The sequence below is a fragment of the Pleurodeles waltl genome, chromosome 2_1 (genome assembly GCF_031143425.1).
Source record: "Pleurodeles waltl isolate 20211129_DDA chromosome 2_1, aPleWal1.hap1.20221129, whole genome shotgun sequence".
In the NCBI taxonomy this organism is placed as follows: domain Eukaryota; kingdom Metazoa; phylum Chordata; class Amphibia; order Caudata; family Salamandridae; genus Pleurodeles; species Pleurodeles waltl.
In genome coordinates this window covers 34,505,289-34,532,192 of record NC_090438.1, presented here as the reverse complement: position 1 = coordinate 34,532,192, position 26,904 = coordinate 34,505,289, and the positions used below count along the sequence as shown (strand labels likewise).

The 26,904-nt window shown below is 46.1% G+C and overlaps 1 protein-coding gene across 13 annotated transcripts in view; it reads right to left on the bottom strand.

Annotated features, from left to right (window-relative positions):
• The window catches only part of MED12 (mediator complex subunit 12), a 786,294-nt gene that overhangs the window by 600,461 nt on the left and 158,929 nt on the right, over nt 1-26,904 (bottom strand). For all 13 annotated transcript variants that reach the window (XM_069209253.1, XM_069209261.1, XM_069209285.1 and 10 more), the window contains 3 exons: nt 12,692-12,865; nt 11,729-11,873; nt 6,100-6,218 (listed from right to left, as the gene is read on the bottom strand). In XM_069209253.1, the coding sequence (XP_069065354.1) occupies nt 6,100-6,218; nt 11,729-11,873; nt 12,692-12,865 (438 nt within the window). The remainder of the gene's footprint in view (nt 1-6,099; nt 6,219-11,728; nt 11,874-12,691; nt 12,866-26,904) is intronic.

Genomic DNA, 26,904 nt, shown 5'->3' with positions numbered 1-26,904 from the left:
CCCTGTGCTGCTTTTTGTGCTAACTTGTGTCCCGTCCCCCCCCCCCGGTGCCCTACAAAACCTCCCTGGTCTGCCCTCCGAAGTCGCGGGTACTTACCTGCTGGCAGACTGGAACCGGGGCATCCCCTTCTCCATTGAAGCCTATGCGTTTTGGGCACCACTTGGACCTCTGCGCCTGACCGGCCCTGAGCTGCTGGTGTGGTAACCTTGGGGTTGCCCTGAACCCCCAACGGTGGGCTACCTTGGACCCAACTTTGAACCCTGTAGGTGGTTTACTTACCTGCAAAAATAACACATACTTACCTCCCCCAGGAACTGTTGAAATTTGCACTGTGTCTAGTTTTAAAATAGCTTATTGCCATTTTTGCCAAAACTGTACATGCTATTTTGCTGATTCAAAGTTCCTATGATACCTGAGTGAAATACCTTTCATTTAAAGTATTGTTTGTAAATCTTGAACCTGTGGTTCTTAAAATAAACTAAGAAAATATATTTTTCTATATAAAGACCTATTGGCCTGGAATTTGTCTGAGTGTGTGTTCCTCATTTATTGCCTGTGTGTGTACAACAAATGCTTAACACTACCCTCTGATAAGCCTACTGCTCGACCACACTCCCACGAAATAGAGCATTAGAATTATCTCTGTTTGCCACTATCTTACCTCTAAGGGGAACCCTTGGACTCTGTGCACACTATTTCTTACTTTGAAATAGTATATACAGAGCCAACTTCCTACAAAAGGTCAATAGTGTGAAGAGTTTTTTCAGTAGAGAAAAGGAAACAATACTTACTTGTAATCCTAGATCGCATCATAGGAATCCTTACTGAAGTCATAAACGTATAATATTACCACCAGTATGTGAGGACTCTGGAACATATACTTTCAGATACTATACTCCTTCAATTGTTTGGAGGTGAAAGCTGTCAATATCCCAGCACAGGCCTCACCTTCATAGCCTAAAGAGGCCAATTTTCTTTTTGTGTGTCCAAATTGTTTCTATCCATTAACATAATGTAAAAACTACATAAGCCAACACTGCAGCATTATGGATAGTGTGCAGAAAAATTGAGAAAAACAGCTTTAAAACTCCTTTATATGAGGAGAAAACGTGAGTGGAAAAACAGGCTGTATTCAGGAGAGAAAGAATATACTGTTCCTTTACGGAGCTAACAGATTCCCTCTTCCAGCATGCGTTTTACTGCCTGTTGCCACACAGGCTCAGTAGAACTGAACCCAAATTTAACTTTGAAGATAGAGACAGCGGTAAGGTAGGAGCTGTTTATGACTTTAGGGAAAAATACTAGGCTATCTTCTAGGAGCAGGTCTTCTTTCAACTCTCCACAAAGTATTTTAGTACAACAATTGTGAAGAAAGATCTTTAAGATGAACTTTTCCTACACACCCTCACAGCAGTCAAATGTACTTTTATGGAGGCTAATTTCACTGTCCCAGATTAAGGTAAAGGACGATGACATCCTCATCATAGATCATGGTTATTGAGAAGGCACCATAAAATAAATATTTTTCACCCAAAAGTGTAGGATGTTCTTGTAGGTTATGTTTACTTCTTTAAGGATGTTCATAAGTCTTATGATAGATTTAAGTTGCTGCACTAAACGATTTCAAAATGAATGCTGCTAATTTCATGAATTCCACATTTGAATTGTGTAACAGACCTTCCACCCTAGATAGCTGGCTCATTTTACATGGATGCTTTGTAGGAAAGTGCCCCTTTTCACATGGTCACCCCCACGTTTTTGCCACTGGTACTGAGGTTTTTCGACTGAAGGTGCACTGGCTTCCAGCCAAACAGGTCCCCAGTGTCAGTGCTCTTTCCCTAAAACAAGGTAAAATGACTGATTGTGTACAGTTAGCATACCTTCTAGCACCTCTTTTAGTGCCTTAGTAAATAGTACCCCTGGTACCTAGGGCAAGGGTACTAAAGGTGGTCCCCTAATGGGTGCAGCATATCTTATGCCACTATAAGGGACCCACACACAAATTGCACACATACTGCCATTGCAGACTGCTTGTCATAGTGCAAACCATAAGTGAAAACATAATGGCACACTTATGTGCCATGCCCCAAATCACTACATGCAAGTATGTGTAAGCCATCTCTACAGCAAGCCTTAGAGCCCTAAGGAAGGGTGCATTATATCTGATGTGAGGACATATTTGCAGAAGCACATTTGCCCCGGTGATGTCTTGCTCAATTACTAGATGTTGCAAGTGAACAGGGAAGGCATCTTAAGGTATGTACTTGGCACTGGTCAACACGAGTCTCCCAGCTACACAATGGCTTCACTGAAACATATGGTGTTTGGTATAAAACACCTAGTCTTAATAAATCCAGACTGATGCCAGTCTTGGATTTATTATCACATGCACCTTGAATGTATTATGACAGGGCACCTTAGAGGTGCCCCCTGCAACCAACTAGAAAATGAGTGTGCTGGCTGACTGCTATTGACCAGCCTGCCATCCCAGATATGTTTCTGACCCCCTGGGCGTGAGAGTCCATGCTCTTAGAGGCCAGAAACAATGCCTGTTCTGGAGGAAGGTGTTATCACCTCTTCCAGCAGCTTTCTACTGAATCTGCATACCAAGGCCTTCAAAGACCATGCTGCCTTTGGTATGTGACCTCAGCTTCCCCCAGACCTGGGAGTTGTCACTGCCGCCCTGAGGCCCATTTGGCACCAGGACAGGCAGGAAATTAGCTATGCAAGTAGTCGTATTGCAGTACCACTCTTACAACGCTAAGGTGGGCAGCCTGATGTTCTCCATGAAAGAAGGGTTTCACCATCTTGTTTTTGGTGGCATTAAGAATTCTGGGAGAGCGTTATGTCCACTTCCTACAGGAAATGGTCATATAAGGGATGTAGTCACCCAAGGGGTGCAGTTCCCTGCAGCCACCAACCACAACGTTCAGCTCCCCATTCCGCTGACCACCGGGTCCTGTGACGCAGCAGCCACCCAGGAGAAGGTTCTTTAAGCTTCCAGAGGTCGCCCCCAACTCCACCAGTGAGTCTAAATACAATACACCCTCCAAGATCCCTCTAGCACCAATACCCGGGGTACTGGAGCCCTTGCAGCAGCCAAGGCTTGTTAAGTGTTCAGCCTGGACATCAACACTCCAAAGACAGACCTACTGACTTAGGACAGCCACATCACCAAGGCCAGCAACAAGAGTGGTCCTGATGTCCTGTTTATCTCCAGGTCGACGTAAAAGATGAGACTCAGAAATGTTATAATTTCAGCCAATATTTGACATTTACAGGATATTACAAGGACAGAAATGCACATCACCATACACATGAGGTTTCCCTTATATTGAGAGAAGTGTAAGAATACAAAATGATAGGACATAGGTTATTAAATATATATATTGGATTCCCCTATATTTTTGGCTAACACTTTCAAATCAATATGCATAAAAGCGAATTTTGAAAAAAGCCCTCAAAATAAAAGGGCAACATGGAAAATACATAAAAAATAGAACAATTGATCTATACCCTTAAACTGTGATTTTTGGACACATTTTAAAAAATTGAATAGCTTTTTTAGTACCTATTTTTAGGTCTCGGCTAGACAGCGCAGGCACTGTCTCGAACAGACATGTTGTATATACTTTGTGGGCTTCAGAATGCCCATAGACTTCTCATTTGCTGGTTCTGTCGTAGGTCTCCTATTCTTTCTCCCTCTTTGTCCATGGCATGCATGAATCATACCTCTTCCTGTATTTAACCTTCCTCGAGGGCATGGACTACTAATCATCCACTGCTCCCATTTTAGCAACTATTTCAGGAACTACTTTTTTCTTTGTCGAAGAGCACTTCACATGAGAGCTCATGGTGTCACGCGCTCTGTGCTCCATTTTGGTAAACAAGTCTGTAAATCTTGTTTGTATCTCGCCCCATTTTCTCTGCATTCAAAGATTAAGGTCAATGACAGACACTCTATTCCGAGGGAGCCTGCTTACTTTTCTTTCTCGGACTTCAAAGTGAGAGGATTTTTTGGACATCCTAAATGTGTTTAATGAAAACGCACCTGTTTATTTTCTCGTCAGCACATCATTGGGCTAGCAGTTTTCAAGCTTCGCCGTCTAATATGCAACAGATCTGGAGGAAAATCATTCGCTCAAGTAAGATTGTGTCTGTATAATTTCAATTTGTTTTATAGTTCTGTTTTTAGTAAAAATGCAAATATTGTTTTCATGTTTTAATTACTAATGGACTGTATTATGACGTGGTTTTCTTAAGAGGTTTTACTTAACTAATTTTCTATGCACATTGACTGTTTTCCATTTACACTTTTTATATGTGCACATTTTTGTGAGCAAATGGATAGGTTCCTATACCGAGAACCTTACACTTCTCTGAAGCTTAAAAGTACGTTTTTATAAAATGTGTTCACAAATATCATTATCATAGCAATATGGAATTCGCCGTCACTAATCTCTCATACATCAATGTATGAAGCAAGAATACACTGCTCTGTAAACTCATCTAGTTAGGCTCTTAAGACACGGGAGCTGGCTGAGAGGAGAATACCAGCTAAAGCATGTGCTTTGTATTATATGTTGAATATCTGCAGCTTTATGTAACAAGAACTAGACCCAAGCTGGACAAGAAGTAGACTAGAACAGATAGGTGGTAGATCACTTCATACAAGAACAGTTTCAACACATTCCCTTGAAGTTCACTACAATACATTTTGCTGAGTGTTAGGTAACAAGCAAGCAAGAATGGTGGGGCAAAATTAATAGTATATTCGGCTAAATAAAGGACAAAACAGTTTGATGTGGGCGGCCAAAAAATGGAGTCTGTCCTGTCGGTCTGTAGATGCCACGTCTGCTAAGGTTCACTTACCACCCCAGCAGTGCTACAATACAAACATGGCTAAAAGACTTTGACAAAGCCAATAACTCTTGCATTGCCGAGACCAAGTGGCTTTGCCAAAGCTGGTTTATTCATTAGATTTTTCCTTCTGAAGTTGATTCACGGTGGGTACACAATGAAAAAAATACCACTGTAAGCTGTAGCCCATTCATGGTTTTGGAAATTGTTTGTTTGTGGCCAACAGAGAACACATAGATCTTCTGTAAAGTCTGGCAGACGTAACGATCATCAATCCAAACTAAAACAAAAAAATTTACAAAAAAAACACTTACACATGAAAATCTTGCCAATCATTTTTGTTTTAATTTTTCCTACCAACTATCAATGTTTTTCATGTTAATGTGTATTTTTTTGTTTTTGGGAAAACCTTAAGCAATAGTGATCTTCCCTTGCAGAATTTAGAGTAATTTCAAGAAATGTACAGCTTTCTGGGTTCTCCGATGGCTTTTACAAATCTTCCCCCACTATTTGCAAGTAGGTCTGAACGGAAAAAAATGAAATCCTGACCAGCACTTAAAAAATTGCAAAAAAAAGTTGGTGAAAAACATTTCCCCACTCTTTCCGAAAGCTAGAAAAAATGATCTTAACACAGCAAACCTTTTTGTTATTTGCTATTACTAGAAAAGAAATTGTAGCGCACCACTTTTTACCATTTTCTGGTTTAAAAAAATCAGATCGTTTAGCAATTTCCTCAGTACCTTGCAGAGTAAAGGACAAACCCTGGATACCGTTAGGATCATCACAATGTATTCAAATAGGCCATACATTTGTCCTGGATATTTTTTGTATCATTAATGCTACTCAGACTTGACTGAAAAGTGCCACAAATACCAAAAGGGCTCAGTACTGTTTGGGAGAGTACTGGGAGGAGGTGGGGCAAATGGTTGCAAATGGAAACTTACAGTAATTTAGGGGTGAAAATCATCTCATAACTACTTTGTATTCCCCTCAGGTTTTGCAACAGGACTGCCAAGTGAGTATAACTATGACATAACTGACAGCCCTTATAAGTTTAGTTTGCAGTGCTGCTTATGTACTCACTATTGAAACGTCAACGCTTTTATCTTTGTTGATGCTCGTTTTTCAGTGATGTTACATTTGCCCGCTTGGGAATGCTCAACAGTTAAACACAGGAGTGAAAGTACAAAAATAAACTGACTATTGTTGAAGGGAAAAAGAAAGAAGGTTGGTAATACCTGAGAGGTGACTTGGTGCTGATCGAAATGGGAAAGCTGCTGAAATTTAGCAAATATGTCTTCAGCTGTAGGGAAAGCTTCTGGCTTGCTCCTTTTCCTCTTTTGGCCTTCCTCTCCACCTTGAAAGAATGGAAAAAAGGTTAGTAACAGCCAACAAAGAAAAGCCATGAAAGCATCCATAATCTACAGTTCTTAGTGGCACATCCGCCAGTACACAAGGACTACACAGAATCTCACAACCCTCAGTATCGGAGGCATTTGGTTGGGGCGCTGTAGCAAGGGTTACTGGGCAGCACAGCAAGTGGACAATTACTACTGAGTGAGGACTACGATAATAATGAGTCCATCTGTATAGCCAAGTCACCCTTTTTAGGCACTTGAGTCTCTCAGTATACTGATAGGGAGCAGGCAGGGCTATCCCTAAGATGTGGCGGGGCTTAGAAACTCAAAGACAAGTTAGTGGTATAAAATAAAGGCCTTCCAAGACAGCAGGTAGGTCCTGACCTCTCTGCAAATGGCGCCCACATCCTAACCACTGGAGCTTCTCGGACACAGCTGCCGTCCACCCTCCTCGCACAATGAAGGACCATGGACCGTACAGGAGTGCTGAGCCGTCTTACTCCCCCTGCACAGACGCAGTGCAGCGCCTGGGATATAGCAGGAACCTCTGGCGGGGGTTAGAGCTGCGGGCCCGCTCCTCCTTACTGTGATTCTGGCCTCACGCCTGCATCGCAGGATTTTGGAGACGGTGCTTGGGGCCCATCAGGCACCCATACCCCTCCTTAGCAGGGCACCCTGTGGGTGTTTGAGAGTTATACCAACCATGTAGCCAAGGCCTGCCTTCTCAGACTCTCCAAGCACAGTAATTTCTACTGGGTGGCTTTGGACCTTGGGAGCTGGGCAGCAACACTGGGACCATAGGCCCCCCCACGAAAGTAAACTGCTACCCCAGTCCTCCCCAACCACTCTTCAGCATTTCAAGTTAGTGATATCCACAACAAGATGGACCCACTGAGAAGGCACCCTGTGATGGAGCTCTGTGGCAGAGGGAGTGGCTCCCCAATTGGACCTGCTGACTTCATGGGTGTTCTCGGACCTGCAGCTTACCCCACTGGTGCCAAATGACACAGGCCGTAAACTGACTTGGATGAACACCCGTGACACTGCAGAACAATAAACCCTCCACCTTGAAGACCAACATAATATCCTACAGGATACATTTGAGGACCTTGAAAACAGGTCCTATTGCAACATTACTTATGTACAAAGTTTACAGACCATCATCCCTGGCCTGTTAAAATATCTCAGAGATTGCTTTGATGCCATCCTTGAGAGAACTGCCAGTAACCACACAGTAATGGACAAAGCATACAGAATCATCACCTTGTACAGAGCTGGGAAACAAACAAATGATGCCCTGGCTCACAGATACTGCTTCACAGACCAGGAAGCAATTATGGCTAAAGCACAGCAAGGTGGTCTCCTCTCTTAACGGCACACAACTTCTCCTTTTGCAGCAACCAAAATGACAAAATGATGAGCCTTCAAACCTACTGCAGACTTCCTTCTCTCCCATGATATGAAATATAGATGGGCTCAGCCTTTCCCATTGTATTCTCAGGGGAGGGACATATGTGCACTACAAACTCATTCAGAGAGGCAAATTGTGGTGCTGCCATTGGAGAACACAGATGACCAGCCCCAGGGGAAACCCTAGATCCAGGAGATTGAGTAGCAGACTGCGACCAGATGGCTGGGAAGATGTCAACCAAGCTAAACAGAAATTGAAACCAGCATGGGTCAGCTCTTGGGGCACTTCTGATGTGCAAACGAAGACCACAAGAAAGAAAAACGAAGATGGCGACCCCCGGGCCTGTGCCGCTGTCTCCTCTGACTCACTGAACTCTATTCACCACACTGCAGATCACAGCCCCACTATCTACCTCTCTGACCGGAGCCAGGTGAGAAGTCTGAGACTTTTACACTGGGATAACAGCAGATCGCTCCCTCACCAATGTTTCTATTTTAAATACTTATGCATCCCTATCTCAGGGTTACAGATTTTTGTTGATTTTATGCTCTGCTCGTTGTTAACATTGCATTAACCTTTCACAAATGGGTTTTATTTGTTTGGCAGGTTTAGGAATCACTGGACACCAGACACTTATCTGTAAGAGGAACAGCTCTGAGTGCCTCTTAGTGAAGCATCTGCAGCCCGTTCAACTAAGATCACCATACAATGATCACCAGTTCCACATTTACGAAAATCATAACTTATGTTTGTGGCCTTAAGAATTCGTCAAAGAGATTAAGCATCTTGGGTGAATCCAAGACAGCAAATGTGGTAGGTGGGTGGTGGTGAATTGTCTCTGGGTGGGCTCCCTGATTAGTATGGCCTCTGTGCCCCAAACTAAGGACAAGAAAAATTATTGGGGGACAGCCCCACAAATCGCCCAGGGGTACCATTAACTAGGGACTTACAGGGGTGCTAAAGTGTGTGCCAATTGTACACAATTAGATTAGTTTACCTTGTTTTAGGAAAAGAGCACAGGCACTGGGGACGTGGTTAGCAGGAACTCAGTGCACCTTGCGTCAAAAAACATCAGTACCAGTGGCAAAAAGCAGGGATGACCATGTCAAAAAGGGTACTTTCCTACAACTACTGACAAAAGATCAGCCCAATCCCCTGAGACATATCTTGCCATTGGCTGCTTAGTTGCTCCTAGATTACCCTCATGCAAATTTAACCACGAGGCAATAGATGAACGTATGGAATCGTCATTAGAATTACCTTCAACATCCTTACTGTGGTCACATTCTTTGGAATAAAGGATTGTTGCTTGATGCATCAATTTGTTGCCTTTCTTGAAAGGGACAGACTAATCACTGTGCCGTGCAAATCCCAGCTCCCAGGAAAACTAAATGCCACCTGGGATCAAATGAGATCTCACCTGGGGCCAAATGGTATATGATGGATATAGCCAAGCCTAGACGTCATAGGAACTTCATTAAATTTGTAATTTCATGATCCTGTTGACAAGTTTTTGCCCTTATTAGCCAGTCACCGTAGCATGAATAAACCATACAGTCCTTTTGTCTTATGAAAGCTACCACCTAGGAAGAGTACTTCTTCGTGGGAGCATGTGCTGTGTGAGGTAACTGACAGACGTGTCTGTTTTTTAGTCCTCCCAACAGGTCTCTTCATCAACGATGGGGCTATTGAAGAGCCAACCTCAGCCATCTTCGACCTTTCCACAAGTTCTTTTCAGTGGACCCCACCATTCTCCTACAACTTGTAAAAATCTCTCTTAGGGATCTCACTCTCCTTTGCAGAGGCAGCGGCTGGCTTGATGTCTAACCTTCGAGGCAGGGCCAGAGAGTCTTAAAGGCAGCTTAGAGGTCTTCACCACTGACTTCTCAGAGGTAGGCATAGCATGCTTACTTCTTTATTTTGGTGAGGCCCTTTCCGGTGTTTCTTCCAAAATGGCTGAAGCTATCATTCTTTCTCAGTCTTTTACTGTTTTTACTCTAAAGATATATAAACCATAACCCTTCTTAGGGTTATGGCTGGGATGAAGGCATTTATGAATGTGGATCGTCCATGTAAATGTTCTCTCCACAAGCCTTGCATGCCTTGAAGAGTGATTTCTTCTAACCAAGCTCAGTCATGTTGATAAAGAGGATTTCTTTTGGAAAAATTGAAAAGGTTATAGAGCTCTTCCCCACAACGTTTGTCACTTTAGTGCACAATAGAACATCTAGCAGTTGAAGATGTCTGACAGGGGAACAGCTGATGGCGCTGGTCGCTGATTGGATGCATTTTGGATCGTTTACAATGATGTGGATAGGTTGCAAATACTGTGTCTAAGCTCAATGTTATTGAGCGTAAAAGGTACACTATTGTATTAACATTGTTTCCGAGGGTTCCCAGTCTGGTGACAGCAAATAATTCAAGCATGTGAATCGAGTAAAGGTCCAATACTAGAGAAGAATCGTTTTGCAGCTTATGTACCTTCCAGGTTCTCATACTGTGCATTATGCCACCAATTAGTGTTTGGGTCCGGAAATAGGTAGAACAAGTCTTTGTAGCATCAACCAGAAGAGAAGTCAGCCTGACATCAAGTGTAACCCCACAATGACAAAGTTGTGATCTTCACATTTGCTTCTGCTTTAAGGTGTTAGCTGTTTTTTGGGTTGATTGACTGGTTGCACCAACTCCACTCCTTCACAGTAGAGGCAGTGAAACGGCTATAGAATAACATGTTGTGGACAGATTATATAGCAGCCATACTGTCCTGTGAAGGAAGGAGTGTGGGCAGCTGAAAATAAATGCCTTAGACCCGTTTGACTTCCTCGTGCTTCTTTTCTTAAATGTACATCCACACAATAGGGCTTTGTGACTGTGTGTGCTGATGGCCATGTGGCTGTAGCTGTTAAGCATTTATTGTTAACTGAAATATTTTCAGGTATGTCAATTCCCTCCCTTTTTTATTCTAGTGGAAGGAGCCCTCTCTGTCTTTCAATTAAAGTTTTCCCTGCTAGCAAATAGCAGATTTGGATGGTTTGCACAACCCATCTCACTACTGTTCTCTTCAACACCAGCAGTCTTCTTGTCTCCGGCACATATGTGACAAAAAGCTGCTCTGTCTTTCAGAAAGAGTTTGCTTCTTGTGTGTAATACATAACTGCTCTCCTTATATTGAAGATGTGGCTTTTGGTTGATTGAAAAACTTTGGTAGCTGAATAGACTGTTTCGTATGGAAGAGCAATACTATATATGAAATAAATTGTGTATTGGTCCACAACCACCTTATGTCTATACACCTCTAAAGTATGGATCTGAAACATCATGCAGGTAAGGGTATTCTTAATGATGCGTATGAAAGTTTACAACTGAGTTTGTGCAAGAGGTATTTAATAATAATTATGTCATTTGTTACATCCTCTTGCAAGTCCCCCAGTGTACAACAGTGGCACAACAGTGGCACAACGGTGTGCACTCTGCAGCATAACACTTGTGAGTTAAGTCTTATTTCCGTCATAACATCTCTTTGGTATGCCTAAGTGTAGGAAGCTGGCCATCTATGGAATATGCTAATGCAGGGGCACACTATGCAGATAGCACAGATGACCCCTTGTGGTAGGTAGAGGCTAAAAAAAAATAACCCTAAATGCTCTCTTTTGTGGTGGTGTCTGTTAGTGGGACCACCGAGGTTAACCTTATACTTGCCTCCTTGACATTTCAAGCTTCCTTGGACAAATTCTCAACCCTTGGAAAAACCAAACTAAGCCAAACTCCAATTCAAACTTATCTCTGAACTCAACAATTAATTCATATCTAAAGATAATGCCCGATTCATACATACCCAGAGATATTGACTGTTGACAACACCTGCTAGGAACACCAACCCAGAAAAGCATGGCAGGCTTTCCGGCTTAGTGTTTTCTCTTGCATGCAGTAACAACGCCTGCCACTCACAGTAACAAGACACCCTGCACTGGTACATTCAAGAGAACAATTCTTACTTTTGAAACCATCTCCATTCATTGGGGAAAAAATGTGGTGTCATCGTAGGTCTCATCTCTCCCCCCTGCCGCATAACAGAGAAAAACTATAGATGGTACTAACCAGTCTCTGCTGTGCTTTTCCTGTTTAACACTTTTAAGATATCTTTGGTGATCTTCTTGATGTTGTGCCGGGCTTCATCTCGCTGTTTCCCAACACCAAACAGAACCACCAAGCGCTGGTTGCACTCATGGCTGCAGGACTCTTCCTGGTAAAGGGACAAAAGACAAGAAACTTGTCAATTCGACACTCTGCTGCAGTTGCAGTATTATCAGTACCCTCTAGGCTATCTGTTGTGTGTTTAGGGATATACGCTGTTTGTCGTGTTCAGATAAGTGCTAAGTGGGTAGTGGGTATCTAGATTCATCTGTGTCATTTTGTTTTCATTTTAAACATAAAAGTATGTATATTTTTAAGCAGATGACGACGTTTTGGTGTTACCCTGTAAGACTGGCCACAGACCCTTGGATGTGGGCTGGTTAAAGTTACCACTGACACTGTATGAGCTCTCCTAGTGTTGACACGAGTTAGTTCTGGATACACAAGAAAGTACTATAGGAACAGTATTGCCTGTTCATGAACTAACTTTACTTGTTTAGTTCTAAACTCAAACTTCTAGGTCTGTAATCCTGGTTAGTATGTGGATTAGAGTTAGAGCTGTTTGCAGATATATATTTTATAGTTCTAGTTGCATCTGCATGCACAATACTGTGTTCTGTAAGTCCTGGTGGTAGCACCAACTTAAACTAATTTAACAAAGTCAAAGGGTTCTCACCGCCAGCACAAGAATCTGACTCTCCAATGCTTGCAGAGAGGTAAACAGCCCTAGCTTTACTTGCAGACATTCAAAGAGACATTAGGTGGCCAGACAGCAACATGGTGATGCTTCAAAAACTAAAATGAATATGTACAGCGGGATGAGTCTGGTTACACAACTTTAATTCTGCCCTGATACGAGGTAAATGTAGGGTGAGACAGCACCAACAGTGGGTTTTTGTTGCAGTGCAGCACCAATTGCGGTCATACCTGTGGAATGGGGAAGTGTGTTGCATACTGGATGTGTCTTGGTTGATCGTACAATGATGACAATGTTCCATCGATCATCTTGTCTTTTATTACAGGCTTCACATCCTTCTCAGAATCTATCTTCTCTGGTGAAGGACTGGCCTTTGACTCACAGTGCATGGGAGGCGAGAACATCTGAAGAACAAGAGAAAGATTATTCTAAAGGTCAAAGTACCACCAATTCCTCCCAATAACGCTGAGCAACGAAGAAGTCTTAGGGACAGAATACCATGGCAAAGGGAAAGCTTAATTACCTGTTAGTGTTGGTCCCCATTGTAGCAATGTGGCATTACGTGGTATGACTGGCGGGGTCTTACCATGTAATAATACCACGTTATCAAGAAGTGAACCTCGGGTTCACACCACTAAACCTTAGCTCAATCCTGGTAGTGTGGCAAAGAGCAGTCGGGGCTACTTAGAGGAACATGTGTAAATTATTTCACAACAAGCACATGGACGGTAAGTAAATGGCACAACTCAAAAAAATCCGAATCCAATTTAGAATGATAAAGCAGGCTGTTATCGTAATTTAGATACCAAAACGAACTTTGTATCTTACAAACAACTAGAGTTGTGGAGTATTAACACGTTTAAAAATAGATGCACTTTTAGTTGTCAAATGAATACCACTGAAGTCACTGGGAGAAAGCACAGTGTGCAATTGGTCACTTGTGGGGTGAGTTCCATGGAACCCACCTGGAGTTAAGGCCTGAAGAGTCCCTAAACTAAGCTTCTCTAAACAGTACTTTTATTTTACCTTGCCCAGGGTGTCCGGATGCAGAAGTTGTCCTTCTGTCCTTAGAAAAGACAGGGAACTGCGAGTGCTGTCAACTAAAGATGCAGCACTCTGCAAAACCACACTTGGGGATGGAGTTACACTCTACCCTCTGACAGTAGAGGCCTTTTGGGTCCCAGAACTTGGATTCCACAACTGGCACTCTCCCACCACGTCTGGCGACTTCAGGTGTGGCCTTGCAGCCCTTAACTACGAGAGGGTCGCCCCAAGGATGCGTTGCCACTTAGTCGAAGTTGCTTTCTTCAGGATGCAAGATCTCAGCAGCGGGGTTGCTGCAGATGTCCGTCATTATTGCTGGGAGTTTTTGACATCAGGGGACGGGTCAGTTACCGGGCTGGTGACCAACAAGCCTTGGCAGCGGCAAAAGTAATCCATGGGTACTTCGTTGGCTGGAGGTTGACAGGAGTGGTGTAGCAGCTCGAAACTTGCTGTGAGCCTCACTATAACTCCCGGGGTGCAGGTCACCAATTTCCATTGGGCTCACTCAAGAGGGGCCCGATGGGTTGCACTTCTTGTGACACAGCACAACAATTCTTCTGAAGATTGCAGGTGACTGGTTCCACCACTCAGAGGAGTCTGCGTCAGTTCCTGGTGTCCATTGGAGTCAGTCTTGCTGGGCGCAACAAGTTTTTGCCACAGACACACGTAGACCACACAGTTCCAGTATATGGTCTCCTGACGGCAGGTAAATGTCCTCTCTTTGCGCTTAAGCGGAGTCCAAAGTCCTGTTGTCAGTGATGGCGTCTTCTCTGTGCCTCTTTTTAGATTCAAAGTCAGAACTAAGGTTCATGTGCCAGGTGAGCCCCATAAATCCTGGTTTTGGGGATGTTAAGTGTGTGAGGGTCAGTGGCCAATGGGCTACTCGTCCCTGCGGCTAATCCGCCCCCGAGATGACGACTTCGTTTGTGAGTGCGTCGCTTTTCAACCCAGTACCCTCTAATTCAGGTTCTGCTAAAAGTGTGACTAGCCTTTTGGGGGTGTTAGCCTCTTGAATACCTAATTTTCCCACCTGTCAGACTGGACAGGGCTGAAAGGGCTTTGCCCTTGAGTGCGGGACAAGAGATTACATATCAAGGGCAGTGTAAACAGTAGCCATCCTGGGAGCGCGAATGTGTGATAGAAAGCCTTCCTTAGGGGTGAATGACCTGTGCTATGGGCAGTGAAGGGACTGACTGCACCTGGTATGGGCAGAGTCTAACTCGAGAAGACAAGCTGCTCATGCAGGCGGACATGGCAGCTCTGCAGGCCTTGGTTTTCCTCAGGTCAAGCAGGGTGGCACATCAGTGCTGCAGCTCTGGTGATCCCTTTACCATCTCTGCCCTGGTTAGCACTGGTACAATTTACTAGGGCCTTACAGAGGTGGCAACGTCCTTGTCAACTGGGTTTATCAATCACACTACAATTTAAGGGAATCAGCACTGGCACTAGGGTCGATTATTAGGCCGCTATGCACCTTCTGATCAAAAACTACAACATCAAGTAGTCTAAATGCGGGCTAAGAGTGGGGGGGCATCTGCAAAGAGCTGTTTCTTACACCCATCAACAGCTATTCTCTCTGAATAAAAAGCACAGAATATCTCAGAGTACAAGAGGGATCACATAAACCTATTAATATGCATTTTTCAGACCTCCATCGTTAAAGATGGCCGTCTACCCCTGTGGATTTCTTTTTTGAGTGCTGAAAAAACTAAACAAAAAAACTAAAAACCAGCTGGGGACTTAGTTTTGGAAACAAGCATCGTCCTGATGACAAACAGGTGAAAAGATACTGGTCACCAGTAATTGGGGACCCAGATGCACTAGAGGAACTTGACTATTTTTGTATTTGGGTGACTGTAAACTCACCACCTGGGACTCCAGAGCTTTTTGGTCTTGCACTCAAAGCCACATCCATCGAAACACAGAGGGTGAGACACATAAAACTAAGGCTGATTTATCATCTATGCCCCTTTAACTGGACATCAAAGAATTATTTGCAAGCACTATAGTAAAAGATACCAACACAGTTAAAGATTCCCAAAGTGGACCTATGCACCGCTGCACAGGATAACATTGTCCAAAGCACCAAAGATACAGAAAATCTGTGCATTAACAGTAAAAAGAGTGGGGATGTGTTTCAAATAAACTGAACATACACTGCAGTTCAGTTTGAATATCAGACTTTAGTCTGTAAACCTTTGGTCTGCATGCCTTTATTCTGCAGACTTTACTCCACAAACATTTACTCTGAAGTTTCATTTAAAATAATGATAACTGCCTTTACAACACATCTTCACTACTCTCATATATTTTGTGCTCCACGTTATTTTTTATTTTGCTTTTAAAATTGCAGACCGAAAAACACTGGGGGGGGGGATGGTATTTCAATTTCAAATGTTCTTTCAAGGGCTGGGCCCATTGTCTTTGGGATACAAGATTCAAGAAATTTGATACAGCCATTGGAGATACTTAAAACTCCTTCACGTATTCCAAAGATACACAGGTTTCCCCATCTCTTCATATCTTCTAAATTGCTGATTTCCTTGGCCCTCTTTCAATTTCAAATGCTTTTTCAAAGGCTAGGCACACTGTCTTTGGGATCTAGGATACAAGAAATGTGATACTGCCTGTAGGAAGCTGGTCCTTTATGTGGTATGTAACTACTGTGTAAAGGGCCCAGGGGTTCCCCGGTGAGTGGACGGTGCTTGCTATTCAATCCAAAGTGCCCTATTTAGGGATAGTGTGGTTGAGCAGCCTTAGGTTTAACACAGAGGAGTGCATGACACCCACAAATACACACAATAGTCAATAAATGAGACACACAAGTCAAAAAGGACATACACACCAAAATATAAAAATAGCAAGTATCTTTATATATATTGAGGCATTAGAGAACAATCATTCAGGTAAGAATATTTTTAAATAGGAATTCTTTTCACTTTAAAAAGTGCAGACAGTGCTATTTCTGAGTTCTACAATGTTATCCTATGTGAGGAAAAACAAGGTCTGCAAAATGATACTTAGCAGCGACTTACACAACCACTTTTCTAGAGTTAAGGTAAGCATGGGGCAAAGTCCAAGGCATCAACAACAGGTCACTTCGGAGACACTGGGGCGTCCAGGTGCAGAGGTGCTTTTCAGTGCTGAGTGCACAATGTTCTCCTATGGGGGGAAAGAAGTACTGCATTCGGGCATTTCACAGTGACTTACAGGACCAATGTCCTAGACTTAAAGTAAGTATGGGGCAAGGTCGAAGGCAACACCAACAGGTCACTTCAGGAGGTACTGGGGCATCCGGGTGCAGAGGGGCTTTTCAGAATCGAGTGCCCAATGTTATCCTATGGAGGAAAAACATGTACTGCATTCAGGCATTTCACAGTAACTTACAGGACCAATCTCCTGGACTTGAAGTAGGTATGGGGCAAAGGCAGCACCAACAGTTCACTTCAGGAGGTACTGGGGCATCCGAGTGCAGAGGGGCTTTTCTATGTCTGGTGCCCAATGCGTTTCAATGGAAAATGATCACTGTGAAAAGAAGCTACAGGCTCTGGCTAGGAAACCAGTTGGACTGAACCAGCAAGTGGGCTCAGGCCTTGCGATGCTCGGTGACAGTGGGACACCTTTGGTCCTCTTATCAAAAGACCAGGGGAAATGGATGCAGGGGAGTCCTTAAGCATCGGGATTTCCCTTACAGGAGCAGTCGCGGTTGAGGGGGCCGATGTGCAGAGGCAGCAGGTGACATCTGGGAGTCCAGGAGGGGTGAAACCACAATGGACCAGACCTCTGGAGGTCTGGGGAACCTTGTTGGCACCGGTGGCCCAACTCAGGCCAGAGGTAACATGTGCAGTGGTGGCTTCGGGTGTTGGGTTCTGGCAGCTCCAGAGGCCTCCGAGTCTTCAGAGATTCTTTAGAACAGGTATGTTATGTTGTTCACAGGAGGTCTTAAGTCTTTTTCAAAGGCAGACAGTCCTCCAGATTTCTATAATCAACAGTTGCAGGAGGAGTCGACTTTGGTGCAGTTTTCATCAAAGGATGCAGGCAGACAGACTGGCGGTTGCTGGTACCAGGTCTGCTGCTTCTCTCCTCTTCTACGGCTCTTTGGTGTCCTCTCTCTTTTTAGGTCATCAGGATCTGCTTCTCTGCTACCAGGGACTCCCCTAAATACTGAAATTAGGGGTGTTTTGGGTGTGCAGACTAGTAGCCAATCTGGTACTGACCCTTGAGGTCACTATGCCCTCTATATGACCACTTCCTGTGGTAAGTGGGTGTAGGAAGTTGGCTCTGTATATACTATGTCAAAGTGAGAAATAGCATGCACAGAGTCCAAGGGTTCCCCTTAGAGGTAAGATAGTGGCAAAAAGAGATAATCCTAATGCTCTATTTTCTGGTAGTGTGGTCGAGCAGTAGGCTTATCAGAGGGTAGTGTTAAGCATTTGTTGTACACACACAGGCAATAAATGAGGAACACACACTCAAAGACTTACTCCAGGCCAATAGGTTTTTATATTGAAAAATATATTTTCTTAGTTTATTTTAAGAACCACAGGTTCAAGATTTACAGTTAATACTTTAAATGTAAGGTACTTCACTTAGATACTTTAGGAACTTTGAATAAAAGCAATATCAGATACAGTCTTTGTAAAAATGGCAAGAAACTATTTTCAAAGTTGACACAGCAAAAATCAACAGTTCCTGTGTGGGGGGGGGGGGGGGCAGTGGGGGGTAGGGGGGTAAGTAAAGGTTAGATTAGGAGATAAGTAAAACACTTGCAAGTCTCAGTCCTGGGGCATAGGCAACCCACCGTTGCCACACCAGCAGCTCAGGGACGGTCAGGTGCAGAGGTCAAAGTGGTGCCCAAAAAACATAGGCGCCTATGGAGAAGAGGGGTGCTCCGGTTCCAGTCTGCCAGCAGGTAAGTACCTGCGTCCTCGGGGGGCAGACCAGGGGGGTTTTGTAGAGTACTGGGGGGGGGGGGGGGACACAAGTAGGCACACAAAACACACCCTCAGCAGCACAGGGGCGGCCGGTGCAGTGTGCAAAGCAGGGTTCGGGTTTTGTATAGGTTTCAATAGAGGGACCCGGGGGTCACTCTAGCGGTGCAGGCAGGCACAGGGGGGGCTTCTCGGACAGCCACCACCTGGCCAAGGCAGAGGGTCGCCTGGGGGGCCACTCCTGCGTCGAAGTTCGGTTCCTTCAAGTCCTGGGAGCTGCGGGTGCAGTGTTGGTTCCAGGCAGTCGCGGTCAGGGGGAGCCTCTGGTTTCTCTCTGCAGGCGTAGCTGTGGGAGCTCAGGTGGGTCGTCTCTGGTTACTCATCGGCTCGCAGTCGCAGGGGAGTCCTCTCCGAGGTGTTGGTTTTCTGCAGGTCGAGCTGGGGGCGTCGGGTGCAGAGTGTAGAGTCTCACGCTTCCGGCGGGAAACGTGAAGTCCTTGGAAGTTGCTTCTTTGTTGCAAAGAAGTAGCTGGTTTTGAACAGGGCCGCTGTTCACTGGGGTTTCTTGGTCCTGTAGTCCAGGGCAGTCCTCTGAGGCTTCAGAGGTTGCTGGTCCCTGTCGGATGCGTCGCTGGAGCAGGTTTTCGAAGTTGGAGACAGGCCGGTAGGGCTGGGGCCAAAGCAGTTGTCTTCCTCCTTCTCTGCAGGCTTGTAGGTCAGCAGTCCTTCTTGTTTCTTCAGGTTGCAGAAATCGGATTCCTGGGATCTGGGGAGCCCCTAAATACTGAATTGAGGGGTGTGTTTAGGTCTGGGAGGGCAGTAGCCAATGGCTACTGTCCTTGAGGGTGGCTATACCCTCTTTGTGCCTCCTCCCTGTGGGGAGGGGGGCACATCCCTAATCCTATTGAGGGAATCCTCCAAACTCAAGATGGAGGCTTTCTCAAGACAGGGGTCACCTCAGCTCAGGACACCTTAGGGGCTGTCCTGACTGGTGGGTGACCCCTCCCTGTTTTTCTCATCATCTCCTCCAGCCTTGTCGCTAAAAGTGGGGGCAGTGGCCGGAGGGGCGGGCATCTCTACTAGCTGGGATGCCCTGGGGCGCTGTAACAAAAGGGGTGAGCCTCTGAGGCTCACCGCCAGGTGTTACAGTTCCTGCAGGGGGAGGTGAGAGGCACCTCAACCCAGTACAGGCTTTGTTCTGGGCCACAGAGTGACAAAGGCACTCTCCCCATGTGGCCAGCAACATGTCTGGTGTGTGGCAGTGTAGGAAGTTGGCTCTGTATGTGCTATTTCAAAGTAAGGAATAGCATGCACAGAGTCCAAGGGTTCCCCTTAGAGGTAAAATAGTGGTAAAAATAGATAATACTAATGCTCTATTTTGTGGTAGTGTGGTCGAGCAGTAGGCTTATCCAAGGAGTAGTGTTAAGCATTTGTTGTACATACACATAGACAATAAATGAGGTACACACACTCAGACAAATCCAGCCAATAGGTTTTTGTATAGAAAAATATCTTTTCTTAGTTTATTTTAAGAACCACAGGTTCAAATTCTACATGTAATATCTCATTCGAAAGGTATTGCAGGTAAATACTTTAGGAACTTTAAATCATAAAAATTGCATGTATACTTTTCAAGTTATTGACAAATAGCTGTTTTAAAAGTGGACACTTAGTGCAATTTTCACAGTTCCTAGGGGAGGTAAGTTTTTGTTAGTTTTACCAGGTAAGTAAGACACTTACAGGGTTCAGTTCTTGGTCCAAGGTAGCCCACCGTTGGGGGTTCAGAGCAACCCCAAAGTTACCACACCAGCAGCTCAGGGCCGGTCAGGTGCAGAGTTCAAAGTGGTGCCCAAAACACATAGGCTAGAATGGAGAGAAGGGGGTGCCCCGGTTCCGGTCTGCTTGCAGGTAAGTACCCACGCCTTCGGAGGGCAGACCAGGGGGGTTTTGTAGGGCACCGGGGGGGACACAAGCCCACACAGAAATTTCACCCTCAGCAGCGCGGGGGCGGCCGGGTGCAGTGTAGAAACAGGCGTCGGGTTCGCAATGTTAGTCTATGAGAGATCTCGGGATCTCTTCAGCGCTGCAGGCAGGCAAGGGGGGGATTCCTCGGGGAAACCTCCACTTGGGCAAGGGAGAGGGACTCCTGGGGGTCACTTCTCCAGTGAAAGTCCGGTCCTTCAGGTCCTGGGGGCTGCGGGTGCAGGGTCTCTCCCAGGCGTCGGGACTTTGGATTCAAAGAGTCGCGGTCAGGGGAAGCCTCGGGATTCCCTCTGCAGGCGGCGCTGTGGGGGCTCAGGGGGGACAGGTTTTGGTACTCACAGTATCAGAGTAGTCCTGGGGTCCCTCCTGGGGTGTTGGATCTCCACCAGCCGAGTCGGGGTCGCCGGGTGCAGTGTTGCAAGTCTCACGCTTCTTGCGGGGAGCTTGCAGGGTTCTTTCAAAGCTGCTGGAAACAAAGTTGCAGCCTTTCTTGGAGCAGGTCCGCTGTCCTCTGGAGTTTCTTGTCTTTTCGAAGCAGGGGCAGTCCTCAGAGGATGTCGAGGTCGCTGGTCCCTTTGGAAGGCGTCGCTGGAGCAGGATCTTTGGAAGGCAGGAGACAGGCCGGTGAGTTTCTGGAGCCAAGGCAGTTGTCGTCTTCTGGTCTTCCTCTGCAGGGGTTTTCAGCTAGGCAGTCCTTCTTCTTGTAGTTGCAGGAATCTAATTTTCTAGGGTTCAGGGTAGCCCTTAAATACTAAATTTAAGGGCGTGTTTAGGTCTGGGGGGTTAGTAGCCAATGGCTAGTAGCCCTGAGGGTGGGTACACCCTCTTTGTGCCTCCTCCCAAGGGGAGGGGGTCACAATCCTAACCCTATTGGGGGAATCCTCCATCTGCAAGATGGAGGATTTCTAAAAGTTAGAGTCACTTCAGCTCAGGACACCTTAGGGGCTGTCCTGACTGGCCAGTGACTCCTCCTTGTTGCTTTCTTTGTTCCCTCCAGCCTTGCCGCCAAAAGTGGGGGCCGTGGCCGGAGGGGGCGGGCAACTCCACTAAGCTGGAGTGCCCTGCTGGGCTGTGACAAAGGGGTGAGCCTTTGAGGCTCACCGCCAGGTGTTACAGCTCCTGCCTGGGGGAGGTGTTAGCATCTCCACCCAGTGCAGGCTTTGTTACTGGCCTCAGAGTGACAAAGGCACTCTCCCCATGGGGCCAGCAACATGTCTCTGGTGTGGCAGGCTGCTGGAACTAGTCAGCCTACACAGACAGTCGGTTAAGTTTCAGGGGGCACCTCTAAGGTGCCCTCTGGGGTGTATTTTGCAATAAAATGTACACTGGCATCAGTGTGCATTTATTGTGCTGAGAAGTTTGATACCAAACTTCCCAGTTTTCAGTGTAGCCATTATGGTGCTGTGGAGTTCGTGTTTGACAGACTCCCAGACCATATACTCTTATGGCTACCCTGCACTTACAATGTCTAAGGTTTTGTTTAGACACTGTAGGGGTACCATGCTCATGCACTGGTACCCTCACCTATGGTATAGTGCACCCTGCCTTAGGGCTGTAAGGCCTGCTAGAGGGGTGTCTTACCTATACTGCATAGGCAGTGAGAGGCTGGCATGGCACCCTGAGGGGAGTGCCATGTCGACTTACTCGTTTTGTCCTCACTAGCACACACAAGCTGGCAAGCAGTGTGTCTGTGCTGAGTGAGAGGTCTCCAGGGTGGCATAAGACATGCTGCAGCCCTTAGAGACCTTCCTTGGCATCAGGGCCCTTGGTACTAGAAGTACCAGTTACAAGGGACTTATCTGGAGGCCAGGGTCTGCCAATTGTGGATACAAAAGTACAGGTTAGGGAAAGAACACTGGTGCTGGGGCCTGGTTAGCAGGCCTCAGCACACTTTCAATTGTAAACATAGCATCAGCAAAGGCAAAAAGTCAGGGGGCAACCATGCCAAGGAGGCATTTCCTTACACAACCCCCCCCCCCCCAAACGAAAGAGGATGAGACTAACCTTTCCCAAGAGAGTCTTCATTTTCTAAGTGGAAGAACCTGGAAAGGCCATCTGCATTGGCATGGGCAGTCCCAGGTCTGTGTTCCACTATAAAGTCCATTCCCTGTAGGGAGATGGACCACCTCAACAGTTTAGGATTTTCACCTTTCATTTGCATCAGCCATTTGAGAGGTCTGTGGTCAGTTTGAACTAGGAAGTGAGTCCCAAAGAGGTATGGTCTCAGCTTCTTCAGGGACCAAACCACAGCAAAGGCCTCCCTCTCAATGGCACTCCAACGCTGCTCCCTGGGGAGTAACCTCCTGCTAATGAAAGCAACAGGTTGGTCAAGGCCATCATCATTTGTTTGGGACAAAACTGCCCCTATCCCATGTTCAGAGGCATCAGTCTGCACAATGAACTGCTTAGAATAATCTGGAGCTTTTAGAACTGGTGCTGAGCACATTGCTTGTTTCAGGGTGTCAAAGGCCTGTTGGCATTCCACAGTCCAGTTCACTTTCTTGGGCATTTTCTTGGAGGTGAGTTCAGTGAGGGCTGTCACAATGGATCCATATCCCTTCACAAACCTCCTGTAATACCCAGTCAAGCCAAGGAATGCCCTGACTTGAGTCTGGGTTTTTGGAGCTACCCAGTCCAGAATAGTCTGGATCTTGGGTTGGAGTGGCTGAACTTGGCCTCCACCTACAAGGTGGCCCAAGTAAACCACAGTTCCCTGCCCTATCTGGCATTTGGATGCCTTGATAGAGAGGCCTGCAGATTGCAGAGCCTTCAAAACCTTCTTCAGGTGGACCAGGTGATCCTGCCAGGTGGAGCTAAAGACAGCAATATCATCAAGATAAGCTGTGCTAAAGGACTCCAAACCAGCAAGGACTTGATTCACCAACCTTTGGAAGGTGGCAGGGGCATTCTTTAAACCAAAGGGCATAACAGTAAACTGATAATGCCCATCAGGTGTGGAGAATGCTGTTTTCTCTTTTGCTCCAGGTGCCATTTTTATTTGCCAGTACCCTGCTGTTAAGTCAAAGGTACTTAGGAATTTGGCAGCACCTAATTTATCTATGAGCTCATCAGCTCTAGGAATTGGATGAGCATCTGTCTTGGTGACAGAATTGAGCCCTCTGTAGTCCACACAAAACCTCATCTCTTTCTTTCCATCTTTGGTGTGAGGTTTGGGGACTAAGACCACTGGGCTAGCCCAGGGGCTGTCAGAGCGCTCAATTACTCCCAATTCCAACATCTTGTGGACTTCCACCTGGATGCTTTCCTTAACATGGTCAGACTGTCTAAAGATTTTGTTCTTGACAGGCATGCTGTCTCCTGTGTCCACATCATGGGTACACAGGTGTGTCTGACCAGGGGTTAAGGAGAAGAGTTCAGGAAACTGTTGTAGGACTCTCCTACAATCAGCTTGCTGTTGGCCAGAGAGGGTGTCTGAGTAGATCACTCCATCTACTGAGCCATCTTTTGGGTCTGATGACAGAAGATCAGGGAGAGGTTCACTCTCTGCCTCCTGATCCTCATCTGTTACCATCAACAGATTCACATCAGCCCTGTCATAGAAGAGCTTAAGGCGGTTCACATGGATCACCCTCTTGGGGCTCCTGCTTGTGCCCAGGTCCACCAGGTAGGTGACCTGACTCTTCCTTTCCAGCACTGGGTAAGGGCCACTCCATTTGTCCTGGAGTGCCCTGGGAGCCACAGGCTCCAGAACCCAGACTTTCTGCCCTGGTTGGAACTCAACCAGTGCAGCCTTTTGGTCATACCAAAACTTCTGGAGCTGTTGGCTGGCCTCAAGGTTTTTGGTTGCCTTGTCCATGTACTCTGCCGTTCTAGAGCGAAGGCCAAGTACATAGTCCACTATGTCTTGTTTAGGCTCATGGAGAGGTCTCTCCCAGCCTTCTTTAACAAGAGCAAGTGGTCCCCTTACAGGATGACCAAACAGAAGTTCAAAGGGTGAGAATCCTACTCCCTTCTGTGGCACCTCTCTGTAAGCGAAAAGCAGACATGGCAAGAGGACATCCCATCTCCTTTTGAGTTTTTCTGGGAGCCCCATGATCATGCCTTTTAATGTCTTGTTGAATCTCTCAACCAAGCCATTAGTTTGTGGATGGTATGGTGTAGTGAATTTGTAAGTCACTCCACACTCATTCCACATGTGTTTTAGGTATGCTGACATGAAGTTGGTACCTCTGTCAGACACCACCTCCTTAGGGAAACCCACTCTGGTAAAGATACCAATGAGGGCCTTGGCTACTGCAGGGGCAGTAGTCGACCTAAGGAGAATAGCTTCAGGATACCTGGTAGCATGATCCACTACTACCAGGATATACATATTTCCTGAGGCTGTGGGAGGTTCCAGTGGACCAACTATGTCCACACCCACTCTTTCAAAGGGGACCCCCACCACTGGAAGTGGAATGAGGGGGGCCTTTGGGTGCCCACCTGTCTTACCACTGGCTTGACAGGTGGGGCAGGAGAGGCAAAACTCCTTAACCATGTTGGACAAATTGGGCCAGTAGAAGTGGTTGACTAGCCTCTCCCACGTCTTGGTTTGTCCCAAATGTCCAGCAAGGGGAATGTCATGGGCCAATGTTCGGATGAACTCTCTGAACAGCTGAGGCACTACCACTCTCCTAGTGGCACCAGGTTTGGGGTCTCTGGCCTCAGTGTACAGGAGTCCATCCTCCCAATAGACCCTATGTGTTCCATTTTTCTTGCCCTTGGACTCTTCAGCAGCTTGCTGCCTAAGGCCTTCAAGAGAGGGACAGGTTTCTTGTCCCTTACACAGCTCCTCCCTTGAGGGTCCCCCTGGGCCTAAGAGCTCAACCTGATAAGGTTCAAGCTCCAAAGGCTCAGTTCCCTCAGAGGGCAGAACTTCTTCCTGAGAAGAGAGGTTCCCTTTCTTTTGCTGTGTTGCAGTTGGTTTCCCAACTGACTTTCCTGTTCTCTTGGTAGGCTGGGCCATTCTTCCAGACTCCAGCTCTACTTGTTCACCCTGTGCCTTGCATTGTGCTCTTGTTTTCACACACACCAGTTCAGGGATACCCAGCATTGCTGCATGGGTTTTTAGTTCTACCTCAGCCCATGCTCAGGACTCCAGGTCATTTCCAAGCAGACAGTCCACTGGGATATTTGAAGAGACCACCACCTGTTTCAGGCCATTGACCCCTCCCCATTCTAAAGTAACCATTGCCATGGGATGTACTTTTCTCTGATTGTCAGCGTTGGTGACTGTGTAAGTCTTTCCAGTCAGGTATTGGCCAGGGGAAACCAGTTTCTCTGTCACCATGGTGACACTGGCACCTGTATCCCTCAGGCCCTCTATTCTAGTCCCATTAATTAAGAGTTGCTGTCTGTATTTTTGCATGTTAGGCGGCCAGACAGCTAGTGTGGCTAAATCCACCCCACCCTCCGAAACTAGAGTAGCTTCAGTGTGGACCCTGATTTGCTCTGGGCACACTGTTGATCCCACTTGGAGACTAGCCATACCAGTGTTACCTGGATGGGAGTTTGGAGTGGAACCTTTCTTGGGACAGGCCTTGTCTCCAGTTTGGTGTCCATGCTGTTTACAGCTATGACACCAGGCCTTTTTGGGATCAAAGTTTTTACCCTTGTACCCATTGTTTTGTGAAGAGGCTCTGGGCCCACCCTCCTGTGCAGGTTTGTGGGGGCCTGTAGAAGACTCTTTACTATTTTTAGTTTTGGTTGTCTCATCACCCTTCCCCTGGGGAGTCTTTGTGACCCCTTTCTTTTGGTCACCCCCTGTTGAAGTCTTGGACACCCTTGTCTTGACCCAATGGTCCGCCTTCTTTCCCAATTCTTGGGGAGAAATTGGTCCTAGGTCTACCAGATGCTGATGCAGTTTATCATTGAAACAATTACTTAACAGGTGTTCTTTCACAAATAAATTGTACAGCCCATCATAATTACTTACACCACTGCCTTGAATCCAACCATCTAGTGTTTTCACTGAGTAGTCTACAAAGTCAACCCAGGTCTGGCTCGAGGATTTTTGAGCCCCCCTGAATCTAATCCTATACTCCTCCGTGGAGAATCCAAAGCCCTCAATCAGGGTACCCTTCATGAGGTCATAAGATTCTGCATCTTGTCCAGAGAGTGTGAGGAGTCTATCCCTACACTTTCCTGTGAACATTTCCCAAAGGAGAGCACCCCAGTGAGATCTGTTCACTTTTCTGGTTACACAAGCCCTCTCAAAAGCTGTGAACCATTTGGTGATGTCATCACCATCTTCATATTTAGTTACAATCCCTTTAGGGATTTTCAACATGTCAGGAGAATCTCTGACCCTATTTATGTTGCTGCCACCATTGATGGGTCCTAGGCCCATCTCTTGTCTTTCCCTCTCTATGGCTAGGATCTGTCTTTCCAAAGCCAATCTTTTGGCCATCCTGGCTAACTGGATGTCCTCTTCACTGGGGCTATCCTCAGTGATTTCAGAGGTGTTGGTCTCTCCTGTGAGGGAA